The following is a 19579-nucleotide window of genomic DNA, read 5'->3' as shown; positions in this document are numbered from 1 at the left end:
GTAGAACCCACAGTTTGTTGTACTGGTTCTACCTCTTCGATTGCATGCTTTTCCAGGAGCAAGGAGATTTCTGAGCAGAGTGTTTGCTTTTGAGCAGGGTTGTGAACTATTGTTTTCAAGGCACCCCTGAACAGTGGGGGATTGCTTACAAAATTGTAGTGCGTAGCCTTGTGTTCGAGTGCCTGGCCAGGTGATATGGGTACACCTAGAAGTGGAACCTTCTCTTTGTCAGGGAGCTTGGACTGCACTAACCATAGGTGGGCCGTGCAACGCACAGTGTTGCCAAAGATTTCCCAACTATCTGAGCATTTCCCTGAAGGCGTTGGATGAGCAGGTGTGTAACTGTAGACCGTTCTTTCATGGTCTCAGCATTGTAGTTTGCAGAGAGGCGTTGCTGCAGCTCCTTCTGATAGATAGCCAGTATCGCTGCTGAATTGCCAAGACTAACGGCTGAAGCAGTACTGTCATGTGTCCTGTGTAGGAAGCGATCAGATGTATCGTTCATTCGGCAGCCCTTTGTCTGAACTGTGACGGAGATAAGCAGGCAGAACAAGTGAAGTGTATGATTTGTCCATACCTTGTACCCTGGAAGGATATTGACCTCATCCCGTCAGTTGAGGATGCCTGGTCATTCTTTAAAAGTTACTTCCTCACCATATTAGACAAGCATGCTCCGTTCAAAAAATGCAGAACTAAGAACAGATATAGCCCTTGGTTCACTCCAGACCTGACTGCCCTCGACCAGCACAAAAACATCCTGTGGCGAACTGCAATAGCATCGAAGAGCCCCCGCGATATGCAACTGTTCAGGGAAGTCAGGAACCAATACACGCAGTCAGTCAGGAAAGCAAAGGCCAGCTTTTTCAAGCAGAAATTTTCATCCTGTAGCTCTAACTCCAAAAAGTTCTGGGATCCTGTAAAGTCCATGGAGAACAAGAGCACCTCCTCCCAGCTGCCCACTGCACTGAGGCTAGGTAACACGGTCACCACCGATAAATCCGTGATAATCGAAAACTTCAACAAGCATTTCTCAATGGCTGGCCATGCCTTCCTCCTGGCGACTCCAACCTTGGCCAACAGCCCCGCCCCCCCCCCCCCCGCTGCTACTCGCCCAAGCCTCCCCAGCTTCTCCTTTACCCAAATCCAGATAGCAGATGTTCTGAAAGAGCTGGAAAACCTGGACCCATACAAATCAGCTGGGCTTGACAATCTGGACCCCCTATTTCTGAAACTGTCCGCCGCCATTGTCGCACCCCCTATTACCAGCCTGTTCAACCTCTCCTTCGTATCATCTGAGATCCCCAAGGATTGGAAAGCTGCCGCGGTCATCCCCCTCTTCAAAGGGGGAGACACCCTGGACCCAAACTGTTACAGACCTATATCCATCCTGCCCTGCCTATCTAAGGTCTTCGAAAGCCAAGTCAACAAACAGATCACTGACCATCTCGAATCCCACCGTACCTTCTCCGCTGTGCAATCCGGTTTCCGAGCCGGTCACGGGTGCACCTCAGCCACGCTCAAGGTACTAAACGATATCATAACCGGCATCGATAAAAGACAGTACTGTGCAGCCGTCTTCATCGACCTGGCCAAGGCTTTCGACTCTGTCAATCACCATATTCTTATCGGCAGACTCAGTAGCCTCGGTTTTTCTAATGACTGCCTTGCCTGGTTCACCAACTACTTTGCAGACAGAGTTCAGTGTGTCAAATCGGAGGGCATGTTGTCCGGTCCTCTGGCAGTCTCTATGGGGGTACGACAGGGTTCAATTCTCGGGCCGACTCTTTTCTCTGTATATATCAAGGATGTTGCTCTTGCTGCGGGCGATTCCCTGATCCACCTCTACGCAGACGACACCATTCTGTATACTTCTGGCCCTTCCTTGGACACTGTGCTATCTAACCTCCAAACGAGCTTCAATGCCATACAACACTCCTTCCGTGGCCTCCAACTGCTCTTAAACGCTAGTAAAACCAAATGCATGCTTTTCAATCGTTCGCTGCCTGCACCGCACGCCCGACTAGCATCACCACCCTGGACGGTTCCGACCTAGAATATGTGGACATCTATAAGTACCTAGGTGTCTGGCTAGACTGCAAACTCTCCTTCCAGACTCATATCAAACATCTCCAATCCAAAATCAAATCTAGAGTCGGCTTTCTATTTCGCAACAAAGCCTCCTTCACTCACGCCGCCAAACTTACCCTAGTAAAACTGACTATCCTACCGATCCTCGACTTCGGCGATGTCATCTACAAAATAGCTTCCAATACTCTACTCAGCAAACTGGATGCAGTTTATCACAGTGCCATCCGTTTTGTTACTAAAGCACCTTATACGACCCACCACTGCGACCTGTATGCCCTAGTCGGCTGGCCCTCGCTACATGTTCGTCGTCAGACCCACTGGCTCCAGGTCATCTACAAGGCTATGCTAGGTAAAGTGCCGCCTTATCTCAGTTCACTGGTCACGATGGCTACACCCACCCGTAGCACGCGCTCCAGCAGGTGTATCTCACTGATCATCCCTAAAGCCAAAACCTAATTTGGACGCCTTTCCTTCCAGTTCTCTGCTGCCTGCGACTGGAACGAATTGCAAAAATCTCTGAAGTTGGAGACTTTTATCTCCCTCAACAACTTTAAACATCTGCTATCCGAGCAGCTAACCGATCGCTGCAGCTGTACATAGTCCATCGGTATATAGCCCACCCAATTTACCTACCTCACCCCCCCATACTGCTTTTATTTATTTACTTTTCTGCTCTTTTGCACACCAGTATCTCTACTTGCACATGATCATCTGATGATTTATCACTCCAGTGTTAATCTGCTAAGTTGTAATTATTCGATTTATTGCCTACCTCTTCATGCCTTTTGCACACATTGTATATAGATTCTCTTTTTTTCTACCATGTTATTGACTTGTTTATTGTTTACTCCATGTGTAACTCTGTGTTGTTGTCTGTTCACACTGCTATGCTTTATCTTGGCCAGGTCGCAGTTGCAAATGAGAACTTGTTCTCAACTAGCCTACCTGGTTAAATAAAGGTGAAATAAAAAATAAAAAATAAAATAAAAAATAAAAATGGCCAAAACCATTATCATCTGTTCCAGTAACTGTAGCTAAGCGAGTGCATATGCTTGGCATGGCTGGGGTTCTGACCTTTGGCATGCTCTATGTGCATTTGAGCTCAGGCACAAACTATTTGATCAAACGTGGATGTGGACGCCATTGCAGTAGGTGCATGTTCCACATTGAGGTTTCTGCTTGCCCTCTCAAATATTTCAGACAAGGTTCTTTTCTGGTTGACCATCACTACCAGGGTGGCTGGCTGGGACTAGATGAGGCTACAGCTGTGGTACATATCATGATCAGAGAGCTCATAGTCTGTGTCATAAGAGTGGGAGGATTTTGTGGACAGTACGTCAGTGTCATCCGATTCAACAACCATGCTCCGTTCAGAGGTAAGGGTTGGGTTTGGTACTGGCGGGGAAGCTTGGCCAGGTTGTGCTCGTGGGCAGACTCAATGGTTGCCATATGACTGTCCAGTGACTTAATCTCCTTACGCATCTCAGTGCATCGAGATTTGTGCCCAGGCAAGGATGAGCGATAGAGTTTATTGGGCAGTGGATCACGAGGGGAATGAGACCCGTCATTAGAGTTGGAGCATTTAGAATGTTCATTGATCTATCTGTGTGGCGGACGTATCTGATGAGAAAATGGAGGCTCCGCCCCCAACGGCACAAATTGAGATTTCAATGCTCTTGGTTTGAATCTCTGCCAGTGAGTGCAAGCGCTGCTACCCTGTGCAGCTGCATAAGCATTTTCAGCTCCCAAGCAAATAATACAAATCGTGTTCTCATCTGAGGCTGGGAGTTGTTTTTCCACACTGTTGACATGGGTGGAACGACATCCTGTGTACAGCACTGCATCAGTATGCAAATAATGAATTTTCACATAAGAGAAGTGTGTTCCAAGAAAAAGGTAACAAAAAAGCTTTTCGTTTCGGTGTGTCTCGGTGTATGCTTTGATTGCTTCAGTTTCGGCTTTGGATGCATTGAGAGAAATTTTGACTTACTGTTGGCTCCGACCTGTCGTGCTTCGGGGTCAAGACTCCCATATAAATATGTAAGTTATCAAGGTCCGGGATCAAAACTCCCGCCTATATGAAGCTATCTGACTGGCACAATCAAGCATGGACTATCAGTCTCGGTGTTGGTGGACTCTGTCATGCGAGGACCGGTAGCCTACTGCACCGCTGAGCTCCGGGATCATAGCAAAACTCCAAGTGAGGGAGTGGTAATGCTGGATCAATGGGCTGGGACTGGCACAACACCATGGGTCAACAACAGGTACAACTAACTATGGTGGCTACGTGGGCTTATTTAGCTAGCTACGAACTAACTTCTGAGGTAATGGGATAGACCCGAAGCTAGCTAGCTAACACACAAGGATGGAAATGCCCAACTAAAAGGTAGTTAGTGTGGGCAGGCACAACAACTAGAGAGGGGGAGTAGATTAGATTAAATCAACTACTCTCGGCATTTCCTCGAGTTGTTGAAGAATCGTAATTCTGTGGGAAAGTAACGTTAATCCGAAAGGGAATTAATAGCTATCTCGTAATGTAACACACAAACATGAAGGTGAAGAGAAGACTAACGATTAGAATAAATCTGATTTGTTATTATGGGATACGCCAAATACAGCTACAGACCCAGCCTGACATTGGCAATTAACTAATTGTTACTTTTATTTCAGTGTGGAGTCAATTGAGGGGACTATGTTTCATGAAGCCAATAGAAGACTGTTGCTCACTGAGAGGAGGTATGAATAAATTATGTATTGTAAGTCTTGGTGATTCAATAGCCTATTTAAGCGTTACATGACTTTTCACACACTATTTTACTCAGACTGTCAGTAATCCAGAACTATCAGAGGCAGAGGATCTCTCTTTCAGCTGCTGCATTTAAGTTGTTCTTCATCATAATAATTATACACTTAGTATACCAAACATTAAGAGCACCTTCATAATATTGAGTTGGACCCCCGCCCCCCTTTTACCCTCAGAACCACCTCAATTCATCAAGGCATGGGCTCTATAATGTGTTGAAAGCATTCCACATAGATGTTGACTCTAATGCTTCCCGCAGTTGTGTCAAGTTGGGTGGTGGACCATTCTTAAATGGGAAACTGTTGTGTGAAAAGCCCAGCAGTGTTGCAGTTCTTGACACAAACCACTGCGCCTGACGCCAACTACCATACCCCATTCAAAGGCACTTACATCATTTTTCTTTCCCATTCACCCTCTGAATGGCATACATACACAATCCATGTCTCAAGGCTTAAAAATCCTTATTTTACCGGTCTCCCCTTCATCTACACTAATTTAAGTGGATTTAACAGGTTACATCAATAAGGCATCATAGCTTAGAAAGAGCAGGTGTCCTTAATGTTTTGTATACTCAGTGTATGTCTGCATAGCATTTTGTCTTCATTTTGTCAGATTAACTGATGCTTATTTCTGAAGATGAACTAATGTTTTTTCTCCTTTTTTCTCCTCTGGAAGCAGTCAGGCAACAACCCATACTGTACTGGTGGTAGGTAGCCCAGAGGCTAAGGATTTGGACCTGTGGCAGGAGATGGACCTGTGTCCGGTTTGAATTCTGGGCCGGGCACTGGAAAAACGGGCAGAATTGATCTGACAACTGGAGGGCTGCTGGGTTCACATCCTCAAAACATGCCCCTACTGTTGTGCCCTTGACCAAAGCCATAACATGCTTTCCATCCAGGGGTGCTGCACTGCAGCTTGAACCTGTGCTCAACTGTATGTGTGAGGTCTGCTGTTTGGGGGGTTGAGCACAGAGCAGAAGACACAATTTTGTTGTTTGCTGTAACTAACAGAGAAAGTTGTATTGTAAAGAAGTCAGCCAGAGTTGACATGGGCCACCATTCAAGCAAATAGATGCCTCGCTGGCCACCAGTGCATATTTCCAAACTATGTTTGCATATAATGACAATACATTCTAAAAACTATGCTGGTAATTATTATTTAGTTGTTTATTACATTATATTCTTAGCTAAAAATATTACTATTTAATAGTAGTAGCCATAATTCATAAATGGCACCATGCAGGGTTCTATATGGAACCATTTTGGTTCAGTGACGAAGAACCTCTAGGGTTTTTTGTAACTTTTAGGGATCCCATATATGAAGCAAGCGATAGAACCCTTTTTGGTTTTATAAGGAACCTTCTTTTCTAAGAGTGTGGCTAATAAATGAGGATGCTTAGGAAGGAGACAGCTGATACCACTTATAGAGGGGATTTACTCTATCAGGCAAATGGGCAGACAATGGTTCCTAGTTGGTACCTGGCTTGCCTAGTCAAATTGAAGTATCATTGACAAAACTTTACACTGCATATCTGCATATCATTCTCTACCTTTCACTGGTGAACAACGTCTCTTGGGGTCAAATTAAGTGTACATGAGCCTACCTCATTAAATCAATTATATTACAATTACATCTGAATAACACTGTAAGTGAGTCTGACCCAGGGTAGACATACAGACAGCTAGTAACAGTTGATTTTTAGTAAACAAGGAAGTCTTTTGTTTTTATTTGACCATTTCAATTATCCATCTCTCTCCATACCCCCCTAACCCTCTCTCCATCCCTCCCCCGCTCCCTCCTGGTACAGACAGACTACTGGAGCTTCCCAGAAACAGTAATCACATACACTATTAATGAGACATGTTCATTCTGGACCCATTTACTGCTCTTAATAATGCATACTCTCTGGAATTGTCTGTGGGTATATTACACTGTGTGCATATCAAACACACACTCTCCATGTCCTCTTGTAAGAGAGATATCTGGTGGTTCGGTCATGTTGTCTGTCTGGCCTCAGGCTTAATACTCTCCAGGAAAATATGAGAATGTATTATTCGGGGGGGGGGGTCTCAGGGGTTGTTTAAGAAGCTAAAAGACACAATTACATCTCTACAAATGGACAATAAACTACTCTTCTCCTTCTTCAGTCTTTAATTTGTGTCTGGCAGGCTTTGCACTGATTTAACCCAGGGTTCGAATTCATCTGTCAAGTTGAAGCATTACAGATTCTGCGATATAAATGTAAAGGTTATTGTGATTGAGCCGACATATATAGAGTTTACCAAGAATGCAGTCTCCGCTAAAGCGGGAACATTGTCTTTAAATGTCAATCGCGCTGTAAAGCTGAACTTCCACGATGCGGGTTGAATAGTCCCTACTCTATGAAGGGTGCCAAGTGTTTACGCCAGAGCTGATTAGTGTCGGCCCTGGAGGCCCGAAACACTCCTGGTTTTCATCCTCTCCTGCTAATAAGGGGTGAGTGCAATTAACTACCCGTTAGAAACAAAAAACAGATGTGTTTTGGCCCTCAGGACTGGAATTTAACTGCCCTGGTTTACACAGTAATAAGATTAGGAAGTTACCAACCGTCAATTCAACGTCTATTCCATGTCGGTTCAACATCATTTCATTGAAATGACGTGGAAACAACGTTGATTCAACCAGTGTGTCCCCAGTGGGCTGTCTTCGTCAGCCTCTCTTTCACTGTGATTGTAATGGCGCCTTCACACTGAAACAGACTCAAAGATCGGTTTAAACTATGCAATTGGCCACAAATTGGTGCCATCAGTGGCCTGGTCTGATAGCTCCTCTCCCTGTGACCAATTACAATTAGCAAAATAAAATTGTAGCATCAGTGATCATTTCATAGATTTGTTCCAGAAAGTGAATGGTCGTGAACCAATTCAGAGGAACACAATAAAGTGAGAAAGAAAGACTATGCCAATCCCATCACCAGTAACAGCAAGTAGTTAATCTAAGTGTCCCTACTGAGAAATGATTGGCCAGTCTGCCTCTGGCTCTGACAGCTTGTTTTAGCCCAGAGACACATGATTCAGATCGTTACTGAGAGGTGATTGGCTTGTTTGACTGACAGACTGGTCAGACTCAGTGACTCATGATTGGCAGGTGAGTCCTCCAGTGGGACAGGAGGTGGGTATAAGAGAGAGGGAGAGCCCTGTAGTGGATCGGGGAAGGAAGAAGAGAGGGCAGGAGAGAGGGAGGGGGGAAGGAAGGATGGGTAGGAGTGGGGGCCGGAGGAAGTGGGGGAGGGGGGGGCGAGAGGAAGGGAGGGGAGGAGAGAGGGGAAGGAAGGAAGGAGAGAGGGGGAGGAAGGCTAGAGGGAAGGAGGGTAGAAGTGGGAGGGAGGGAGGGTAGGAGTGGGGGCCGGGGGGAGTGAAGGAAAATGGGCAGGAGGGAGTGGGGGCAGGAGGGAGTTAGCAAGGGAGGAGGACCAGAGGGAGGTGGTTTCAGAAACATGCAGGAGTGGAGGGAGCGCGGAGGAGTAAGCGCTAGAGGGGAAGGGGGGTTAGAAGTCGGGCAGAACCCTGCAGTGTGTGGTTCTGTATTTGGCCACGGGGCACACTTCACTGGGCGAGCTCACTGGCAGATGTTCAGCAGTGGTCCATTTCCACCCCCTCCTCACCCCTGCTGACCACACTCCTCACCCCTGCTGACCACCTCCTCAACCCCTCCTCACTACTGCTGACCACCTCCTCAACCCCTCCTCACTACTGCTGACCACCTCAACCCCTCCCCACCCCCCTCCTCACCCCTGCTGACCACCTCCTCACCCCTGCTGACCACATCCTCAACCCCTCCCCACCCCTGCTGACCACATCCTCAACCCCTCCCCACCCCCCTCCTCACCCCTGCTGACCACCTCAACCCCTCCCCACCCCCCTCCTCACCCCTGCTGACCACCTCAACCCCTCCCCACCCCCCTCCTCACCCCTGCTGACCACCTCAACCCCTCCTCACCAACCTCCTAACCCCTGCTGACCACCTCCTCACCCCTGCTGACCACCTCAACCCCTCCTCACCCCTGCTGACCACCTCCTCAACCCCTCCTCACCCCTGCTGACCATCTCCTCAACCCCTCCTCACCCCTGCTGACCACATCCTCAACCCCTCCCCACCCCCCTCCTCACCCCTGCTGACCACCTCCTCAACCCCTCCCCACCCCCCTCCTCACCCCTGCTGACCACCTCCTCAACCCCTCCCCACCCCCCTCCTCACCCCTGCTGACCACATCCTCAACCCCTCCCCACCCCCCTCCTCACCCCTGCTGACCACATCCTCAACCCCTCCCCACCCCCCTCCCCACCCCTGCTGACCACATCCTCAACCCCTCCCCACCCCCCTCCTCACCCCTGCTGACCACCTCAACCCCTCCCCACCCCCCTCCTCACCCCTGCTGACCACCTCAACCCCTCCTCACCCCTGCTGACCACCTCCTCAGCCCCTCACCCCTGCTGACCACCTCCTCAGCCCCTCACCCCTGCTGACCATCTCCTCAACCCCTCCCCACCCCCCTCCTAACCCCTGCTGACCATCTCCTCAACCCCTCCCCACCCCCCTCCTCACCCCTGCTGACCACATCCTCAACCCCTCCCCACCCCCCTCCTCACCCCTGCTGACCACATCCTCAACCCCTCCCCACCCCCCTCCTCACCCCTGCTGACCATCTCCTCAACCCCTCCCCACCCCCCTCCTCACCCCTGCTGACCACCTCCTCACCCCTGCTGACCACCTCAACCCCTCCTCACCCCTGCTGACCACCTCCTCAGCCCCTCACCCCTGCTGACCACCTCCTCAACCCCTCCTCACCCCTGCTGACCATCTCCTCAACCCCTCCCCACCCCCCTCCTCACCCCTGCTGACCACATCCTCAACCCCTCCCCACCCCCCTCCTCACCCCTGCTGACCACATCCTCAACCCCTCCCCACCCCCCTCAACCCCTGCCCACCCCCCTCCTCACCCCTGCTGACCACCTCCTCAACCCCTCCCCACCCCCCTCCTCACCCCTGCTGACCACCTCCTCAACCCCTCCCCACCCCCCTGCTGACCACCTCCTCAACCCCTCCCCACCCCCCTCCCCACCCCTGCAGACTTACACAGACACTCTTTTTTCTTCTTTCTGTTTTTTTCTTTCTGGTATCTCCCTCTTTCTTTACCCCACACTCTCTCTCCCTCTCTCTTTCTCAAATCAACCCCCATTTCTCCACCTCTCCCACTCTCTTCATCCATCTCTCTTTCCCTCTCCCCAGAAATACATGTATTATTAACACACACCTCTGGGAGTCGAGGTCCGGGCCTGGCTCCTCCGCTACACATTTTAATCATCCATAATGAGAGAGAAATAATAAATACAAGTGCCTTTCGCTCCAGCCTGGCCTGTTTGGCTGACATACAGTACCAGTCAAAAGCTTGGACAAACCTACTCATTCCAGGGTTTTTCTTTATTTTTACTATTTTCTACATTGTAGAATAATAGTGAAGACATTAAAACTATGAAATAACACATATGGAATCATGTAGTAACCAAAAAAGTGTTCAATCAAAATATATTTTATATTTGAGATTCTTCTTAGTTGCCACCCTTTGCCTTGATGACGGCTTTGCACATTCTTGGTATTCTCTCAACCAGCTTCACGAGGTAGTCATCTGGAATGCATTTCAATTAACAGGTCTGCCTTCTTAAAAGTTCATTTGTGGAATTTCTTTCCTTCTTAATGCATTTGAGCCAATCAGTTGTGTTGTGACAAGGTGGTATACAGAAGATAACCCTATTTGGTAAAAGGCCAAGTCCATATTATGGCAAGAACAGCTCAAATAAACAAAGAGAAATGACAGTCCATCATTACAATAAGACATGAAGGTCTGTAAGTCCAGAAAATTTCAAGAACTTTGAACGTTTCTTCAAGTGCAGTCGCAAAAACCATCATGCACTGTGATGAAACTGGCTCTCATGAGGACCGCCACAGAAAAGGAAGACCCAGAGTTACCAGCCTCAGAAATTGCAGGCCAAATAAATGCTTCACAGAGTTCAAGTAACAGACACATCTCAACGTCAACTGTTCAGAGACTGCGTGAATCAGGCCTTCGTGGTCGAATTGCTGCAAAGAAATCACTACTAAAGGACACCAATAATAATAAGAGACTTGCTTGGGCCAAGAAACACAAGCAATGGACATTAGATCGGTGGAAATCTGTCTTTTGGTCTGATGGGTCCTAATATGACATTTTTGGTTCCAACCGCCGTCTCTTTGTGAGACGCAGAGTAGGTGAACGGATAATCTCCACATGTGTGGTTCCCACCGTGAAGCATGGAGGAGGAGGTGTGATGGTGGTGGGGTGCTTTGCTGGTGACACTCAGTGATTTATTTAGAATTCAAGGCACACTTATGGCTACCACAGCATGTGGCAGCTACCACAGCAATACGCCATCCCATCTGCAGCAATACGCCATCCCATCTGGTTTTCGCTTAGTGGCACTATCATTTGTTTTTCAACAGGACAATGACCCAACACAACTCTAGGCCGTGTAAGGGCTATTTGACCAAGAAGGAGAGTGATGGAGTGCTGCATCAGATGACCTGGCCTCCACAATCACCTGACCTCAACCCAATTGAGATGGTTTGGGATGAGTTGGAGAGTTAAAATGCTTTAAGATTATACTGAACCTTAATCTCATTTGTTTTTCAGTCGTGACTCGAGATTAAAGGTCGTTTGTAATGGAAACGACCTGTTTGTTTACATTTTCTTTGTTTACAAACATTGAAGTGAAACAAGCTTCTATTTTGGGGTCTGATGGGCTACAGTTGAACTAAGCTGATGGGGCATTTATAAATTATATTCTTCAAGAATCAATGGGAACATTTCATTAACACAGAAGTCCAAATATTGATGAAGTAACTGCAGAGCGTCCCTTTAAGAAAGCAACAATAGAGCTTGACAGCTTGTAGTCCTAAAAAAACGGAAATGATTTACCTCTGTTTTGTTCAGTCATTCCTATGAGCAAAATTAATGGAGAAAGAATAGGGTTTTGGAATAAATGCCGAAAATAAGATCTGAGGTTAACACAGGCTTATGAGATCTTATACGTTTTGTTCAATAAGATAATATGTCAATTAACATGACCTTTATGAATTATGAAGACTTTATATCCGTTGTTTTTAAATGACAGAAATGCTTCAAAATTCACAAAAAGTGATGTTAGCTGATGAAGATTATGTCATAGAACAAAACGTATAAGATCTCCTAAGCCTGTGTGTACCACAGACCTTATTTTCGGTGTTTATCCAAAAACTCTATACATTTTCCCATAGGCTTTGTTCAACGGACCATGGCGGAGTTAGTGCCTACAAATAGTCAACATTGCTCTCTATAGGTACCTGGTAAATTATGTCACAAGCATATCAATAACTGTACAGATATCATAAGGTTAAAACTACATTAGATTCCTTTTTCTCATTGGTTTATTTATACTGGTAAACATCAAACAGAAACAACAGTTAAATCAAGAGCCGACTTCTCATATACCGTTTTGTGGCTTTCGTTTTCTCTTCACCGACAAGTCAATTTACAACGATTCTTAGCCTGACATGACAAACGATGTTTTAATAATAGTAAAAAACATGAAAATGGACCACACATCCTTTATCGCTCTTGTCATCCTGTCTTTGTTTGAAGTATCATATCAGCTGTGACAATAATCCTATGAACATAAGTCTTTATGTGTAATTATGTGATAAAATGTATTGATTCAAACAAGAGGGCAGTATTAAGCTCAATCGATGCCGCCGGGTAACATGAATGCTGCATTGTGCTGTGTATCTAGTGCGGCTTGATGAAAATATTCAGCTCTGTCACCAGACTAAATGGCACCATATTACCTATATAGTGCACTACTTTTGACCAGAGTGCACTATAGGGAATAGGGTGCTATGTCACACACAGCCTGGGTACATTCTGTTCTACACTTCTGTCTGGGGCGTTCTGCACATTCACAATCCCTCCAAATGCCACCGAGTTAATTAAGACATGTCTTCAACCGTTTGGAAAATTGATGACAAGAAATATGTCCATTCATTGTCTACACAGTGATTGTAATCACTTTAAGTAACAGGCAATGTTATAACAAGTATGATCGTCCATCCCTTTCTCTAAATAATGCTAGACCAACTGCATTCAATACCATGTGAACACTTACGGGTGTATCGCATAATATGTTACACAACTTAACAATTTTGTACATGAAGTTCCATTATACATTTTTTGGTGCCTTTCTTCAGTTTTATCCAAAGTCAATATAAAGATGACTTTGAGAGGATATTTGCTTTAAGGTCGAAAATCAAATGTTAAACATTTGCCCTTTAAAACCCTGTTCGGCCTCCTTGTCTTCAGAAATACAAGAGGAATCTGTGGGTCTTGCAGATAAAAGACCACAGTAACAGTCTGAACAAGGTATAAAGTCACTGTCTGCTCCACCACAGGCCACAAATCCAATCCAAGAAAACATAAACCCTATAAACCTGTAAAATCCTGATCATAGAGTGCTTTCGAGAAGCCACTCGGATCCATACAGCTTGTCTCTGCTTCTGCGTATGTTTGCCATTGCACTTTCCAACTGGGGCAGTTCTCCACTCATGGACAGACTGCGTTTGGAGCGCAAACCCCCACCAGGCTTTGGCTGCTGCTGCTGTACCAGGCTGAAGTAGCAGCACTCCTTGTACGAGTCCATGTTCAGAGAGTGCCGCCGGTTCACCCTCACGCCCCCTGCTGGCACTGTCATGTAGTGGCGGGAGGACCCCCCAGGTGACCTTGGCCCTCTAGCGACCTTCGTCCATTTTGTGGAAACGGCGGAAACAACCATTTTAGCTTCCGCTGAGTTATTCCGGTTTGTGTTCTCTAACTCCACATCTGTCTGGCAGTCAGGAATGGAGGGCTTGGTGGATGTGGTGGTGGTCAGGACTGGGGGTCGCTGCTGCTTGAACAGCTCAGGGGGAGGAAAGCCTACCCTCAGATACTCCTTATCCACCTTCTCTGGTTTCTCCAGACAGAGAATCTGCTTGGACAGAGACTTGGACATGGACTTGGGGACGCCACAGCCCTGGAGTTGACCATCACTGCTCAGAGACCGGATCTCACCCATTTCCAAAGCCTTATGAAAGAGAGAGATTTTATTGATCCCCCAGGGAGAAATGACCTCATCAGCTGTACAATAACAACAGTACAGAGACAGTAGTAACAAAGAAAAGAGCAATACTCAAAACTCCTACCTTATCCTCATCGCCTTGGTTACAGACTCGGTACCTCACTATGAGGAAGATGATGAAGGCTAAGACGGACGCCACGATGATCCCTCCGATGATGACCACGATGGTCCCTCCCAGGAACTGGGACTGCATGAAGTGGCAGCGGAGGTACTGGGGATCGGTGGTGAAGCGGATGCACCCCACCACCCGCGTGGCGGTCAGGGAGGTCACCAGGTCGTCGTAGATGGCCAGCACACACAGGTCGTACTGTGTACCGGCAGCCAAGTTGTTCACCAGGATACTCTTACTGCTCGGAGGGATCATTCTGAAAACAGAGAGAGAGAGTGTGGAATGAAAGAGTTGAGAGCATACTAGGGCAATTGCAGACCAATTCTAAATCATATTGCAAGAAGTGTTCAGAGATGAGAGAATGTTATGTCTCGGATTGTAACAGAATCACAATGAAAAGTTGAATTGCTAATGTGTTGTGAAAGGGGTGGAAGATAAAAAAGAATACTTCATTGTCCTAATTGTGGAAACGGAGATTCGTCTTTTTTTATTTTTACCCAAGCCCCTGAGACACAAAAACACCCAGTGAGAAGTCGGAAGCATGAATGATGAACGATTGTATGCACACCCATCTCTCAGAAGAGACCGTCACAATAGGTCCAGTGGCTCAGTTGTTGGGCTATGGCGCTGTATGCTTGAAAGACCAGAACTGTGTGTTATTCATTCACAAAAGGACCTCATAAACACAATGTATGTAGAGTATGTGTAGACCAGGCCTGTTCAATGTCTGTCCTGGAGGGCCAAAACACTTCTGGTTTTCATCCTCTCCTAATAAGGAACTGGTTCAGACCTAGAAAACCAGGTGAGCTCACTTAACTACCAGGTAGAAACGAAAAACAGAATGTTTCAGCCCTCCAGGACTGAAATTGAACAGCCCTGACGTAGACTGTAAGACACTTTTATCCAAAGTGAATGTTAAATGGTCATATCGTGTCATGAATATAAGCTTCAAATATGGAGTGAAAGGGTTGCCAGATGAAAGAGCCTTGTGTAGACTGGTTTCTCAGAAGAGGCCTGAAAGATCTTCTAAGGCTTTTTGTAACATGCTGCTTTCTCTTTCATCTCGGCTTTGCCCTACAGCTCAGTGCTGACATTTTGTTTTCATTCTGTTGATTAGGTATTATCATTGGTGTACATGTTGTGTGTACTTTATACACACTGTTACCTAGGTGACTTTGTAAGTCACTGAATAAGAATGTCAGTAAATTAATTACTTTGCACGATTAGAGAAGTAGCTAATCATTAATGAGAATGTGCACATTTGACATTCATTTTAAACAACATAATAGTCACTCAACACCAATCAGGAACTACTACAAAAGATCATTGTGCCTGGTTCTTGTTAGTTCTCATTCGGGCCTGGTTCTGAGAGTTGAAATGAGGCATCAATATCAATCATCAAGGACTCCAAAAACAGTCCCTATATACAGCAGCGGTACGTGGGTAAAATCACTGGGGAAGCCAAGCCAGGAAAATAGCTATATTACAACATACTGTCTGTGTTGTGATAATTGTGTTGTTTGCTCTTAGTCTTAGCCTTTTAGTTCATATCCCTTGCCACCGTGATATATAGGTCTAAGGCCGAGACAATAAGAAGACACAGTGGCAGAATAAATTCAACCACACCTTTGTTTCATCACAAAACCGGAGAGAAAACAAACAGTTACATGACCTACTACAGTATGGTCAAGCAAGTTAATGTTTCCGACATTTTCGGACTACTAAACAACTATTGATTTAGAACCACAGAGAGTTGCAATGAAACAGGAGCTGCCTCCACTATTCCAGCACCATTTCAACTTCAATATTTCAACATCATCAAATCACCTATAGACCTTAGACTTATAATTCTGCCGAATCCACATAAGCTAAATATGACAATGTATGAATTTACAGTGCATTCGGAAAGTATTCAGACCCCTTGACTTTTTCCACATTTTGTTACGTTCCAGCCTTCTTCTAAAAGCGATTAAATTTTTTAAAATCCTCATCAATCTATACCCAATGACAAAGCGAATTTTTTTTATTGATTAGACATGATTTTGAAAGGCGCACACCTGTCTATATAAGGTCCCACAGTTGACAGCGCATGTCAAAGCAAAAACTAAGCCATGAGGTCGAAAGAATTGTCTGAAGAGCTCCGAGACAGGATTGTGTCGAGGAACAGATCTGGGGAAGGGTACCAAAAAATGTCTGCAGCATTGAAGGTCCCCAAGAACACAGTGGCCTCCATCATTCTTAAATAGAAGTAGTTCGGAATCGCAAAGACTCTTCCTAGAGCTGGCCGCCTGGCCAAACTGAGCAATCTGTGGAGAAGGGCCTTGGTCAGGGAGGTGACCAAGAACCCGATGGTCACTCTGACAGAGCTCCAAAGTTCCTCTGTGAAGATGGGAGAACCTTCCAGAAGGACAACCATCTCTGCAGCACTCCACAAATCAGGCCTTTAAGGTGGAGTGGCCAGGTGGCAGCCACTCCTCAGTAAAAGGCACATGACAGCCCACTTGGAGTTTGCCAAAAGGCACCTGAAGGACTCTCAGACCATGAGAAACAAGATTCTCTGGTCTGATGAAACCAAGATTGAACTCTTTGGCCTGAATGCCAAGCGTCACATCTGGAGGAAACCTGGCACCATCCCTACGACACTATGAGATGCAACAATTCAAGTTTTTTCTGTTAATGACGTTTGGCTCATCATTGGTGTGCCAAATCCAAATCCAAACTGGCTTCCCTTTACACTTTCTTTTGTTGGTGCGCCAGGACCATTCACAGTTGAGCTCACTTAGTTTAGCTGATTGGCTATTATTTTATTTAAAAAATTATCAAGGGAAGTCAAATGTTCGCTGGCTTCATTTGTATTCAATGCTATGGGTGGCAACAATGTCATATTCTTTTTTACCAGACAGTATCAGATAGACGGCCTACACATACTGAGACAGAGGGACGCTGTTTCGCTCGCTCGGATGGTTTCTCCTGTGAGATACATTCAGCCTCTTGCGAATTGAAGGAAAATTATGAAACACAGAGGGACGGAAGATAAAGTAACTTTTTTTCTGCCTATATAAGCCAAGGCTCACCTGTAAACCAGAGAGTCATCGTAGGTTCCGTTGTATTGGATCTGGAACATTCGGATGCCCGGTATACTCCTCTGGAAGCTGAACCTGACCAGGGCCGAGGTAGACGTGGCCTCAGCGATCACCACCTTCTTCTCCTGGTTCGTCTTTGTGTTTCCCAGTGGCACCACTCTTCCGCCTTCCCCACCACCACCCATCCTCGTTACCGTGGTGATATCAGAAGAACCTGGGTCCTGTTCTTTCTCCACAGTACTGTTGGTGATGTGTGGGAGTTTGGCGATCACCAGGTCAACAGTTTGTTGGGACTCCCCGGCCGGGTTGGAGGCAACACAGATGAAGGAGCCTGATGGAGCGATAGAGAACATTTATTTGCTTTTCTGTTTCCTTTCAAATGAAGGGGAAGCTAAATGTAACAAGAGAACAGAGTTCATCAAAGGATAATTTTGATTTGGATTATATGGTCTAAAAAACTGGCTTCAGGGGCTGTTAAAACCCAAAGCATACAAACAGAAACACTCAACATAATCACCATAACAGACATTTCAATGACACCCACCTGAGTCCTTCACAGTGCTGATAAGGATGTCCAGGGTCCCATCACTGTGCACCGCAGCCCGGGAGGAGTTGGACATGAGCCGGCCGTCTGGGGCGATCCAGTGGATGATGGGGTCTGGGTCGCCCCTGGCCTTACAGCGCAGAGATACACTCTGACCCTCCAATGCTCGCAGCTCCTAGATGGTGTTAGGGAAAACAATATTACTTCTGTGATAATTATTGAGTTATCGCGACAAAAGCAGTTATCATGATTTGCAATAGCACGATAATCAATGTTAGGCAATCATTGCAATAAAAGCGGTTATCTTGGAAAGGGAGGACAAAAGGTGTGTTATAAAACAAAAGGTGTGTTCAGTGACACGCTTGATAATGCATATTTTGTCAGTTATCATGATACTGTTATCACTGGGTTATCGCGATACTATTTACCAATGATGTGTTGTGACTGTATCATCTCAGCCCTACCTGGGAGTGTCTGGTGATAAGAGGGGGCTCACAGAGGAACTCTTCTTCAGACACGGTCCAGAAGTATCGCCCAGCCAGGTGCTGCGGAGCCGCACATGTCTCCAGATCATCCTCCCTCCTCAGCCTCCTCAGCCACAGCAGCTCACAGTTACACCTCAGTGGGTTCCCCCCAAAACTCAACGCAAATGACGTCGGACCCAAGCTCCCTGATGTGGCCAAGACGCCGGCCCGTTGGAACACTGGGTCTGGCGGAAGCTTCTGGAGCTTGTTGGATGTGACGTCAAGGCGTTTGAGCTTCTGCAGGCCAGAGAAGGTTCCCTCAGGAATGTAGCTAAGCATGTTGTGGTCCAAGCCCAGGGTGTGGAGGCTGGTCATTCTCTGGATGGCCACCCAGGGGGCGCTTTCTAAGTTGTTGTAGGACAGATCTAACTCCTCTAGAGCTGTGAGATCATTGAAGGCCCCGATGTGGATGTGAATCAGCTGATTGTTGTTGAGAATGAGATGTTGGAGCTTGGACATCCCACTGAAGGAGTCGTTGGTGAGCCTCGTCAGACGGTTGCTGTCCAGATGCAAGGCTCTGAGGTTCTCCAGATCTTTAAAGGCGTGAGGCGAAATGGAGCTGATGGTGTTCCGAGACAACGTCATGTCTTGCAGTTTGGTCATGTTGGCGAAGTCCCGTCGTTTGATGCTCGTAACGAAGTTGTCGCCCAGACGCATCTCCACGGTGTGACGGTCGATGTCGGGCGGGACGAAGAGGAGGCCCTTCTTGTCGCAGAGGGTTGCTAGGTTGGGGTTAAGCATCTGGCAGACACAGCGTTTTGGGCACACCTGGACCTTGTGGGCTTTTACAGCCATGCCAAGTACCATCAGGTAAACTAACAGGGTCTCCATCAGGCTTTGCAGTTAGGCTAACACACCTGGACAGATAAGAAAGAGAAAGCATTTTAATATCCTACATGTTGAATGGAGATAACCCCAAGACACTGATATAAGGTAATTTACCTCAAATAGGAGACAAGAGAGAAAGTATTTTAATAACATGCAATTGGATGAAGTTGCACCAGACTGATCCAAGGTCAGTTTTTTCCCCTGACAGAATGGGAACATACGACAAAGTAGAGACCGGAGAGAAAATATTGTTTTCGTTTATTTGGATACAGCTACTCTTCCTGGATCCTGGGGTCCAATCAAATGCCAAAACAAAGCCGTCATATACACCCACACAAAAACAATGAAGTAGAAACAAGAGAGACAGAATTGTATATGTTTA

General features: G+C 46.5%; 1 protein-coding gene and 1 long non-coding RNA gene across 4 annotated transcripts in view; one reads left to right on the top strand and one right to left on the bottom strand.

Moving 5' to 3' along the window:
* The first annotated feature begins 3798 nt into the window (after positions 1–3798).
* LOC139582676 (uncharacterized) lies at positions 3799–7004 on the top strand. Of its 2 annotated transcripts, none has more exons than XR_011676400.1 (3): positions 3799–4352; positions 4759–4824; positions 5570–7004. It is a non-coding gene; the product is annotated as an uncharacterized lncRNA (long non-coding RNA). The 2 variants fall into 2 exon arrangements; XR_011676399.1 differs by having other exon boundaries at positions 5567–7004.
* Positions 7005–10332: 3328 nt separating this feature from the next.
* The window catches only part of LOC139582684 (leucine-rich repeat and fibronectin type-III domain-containing protein 5-like), a 29362-nt gene continuing 20115 nt past the window's right edge, over positions 10333–19579 (bottom strand). For both annotated transcript variants that reach the window (XM_071412897.1, XM_071412898.1), the window contains exons 2-6: positions 18310–19226; positions 17846–18020; positions 17293–17632; positions 14174–14474; positions 10333–14055 (exon numbers count right to left, since the gene is read on the bottom strand). In XM_071412897.1, the coding sequence (XP_071268998.1) occupies positions 13441–14055; positions 14174–14474; positions 17293–17632; positions 17846–18020; positions 18310–19200 (2322 nt within the window). In that variant the 5' untranslated portion in view covers positions 19201–19226 and the 3' untranslated portion in view covers positions 10333–13440. The remainder of the gene's footprint in view (positions 14056–14173; positions 14475–17292; positions 17633–17845; positions 18021–18309; positions 19227–19579) is intronic.

This window comes from Salvelinus alpinus, chromosome 8 (genome assembly GCF_045679555.1).
Source record: "Salvelinus alpinus chromosome 8, SLU_Salpinus.1, whole genome shotgun sequence".
Classification (NCBI taxonomy): Eukaryota; Metazoa; Chordata; class Actinopteri; order Salmoniformes; family Salmonidae; genus Salvelinus; species Salvelinus alpinus.
Note: the sequence above shows the minus strand (reverse complement) of the source record. Positions and strands in the feature narration are given on the sequence as shown.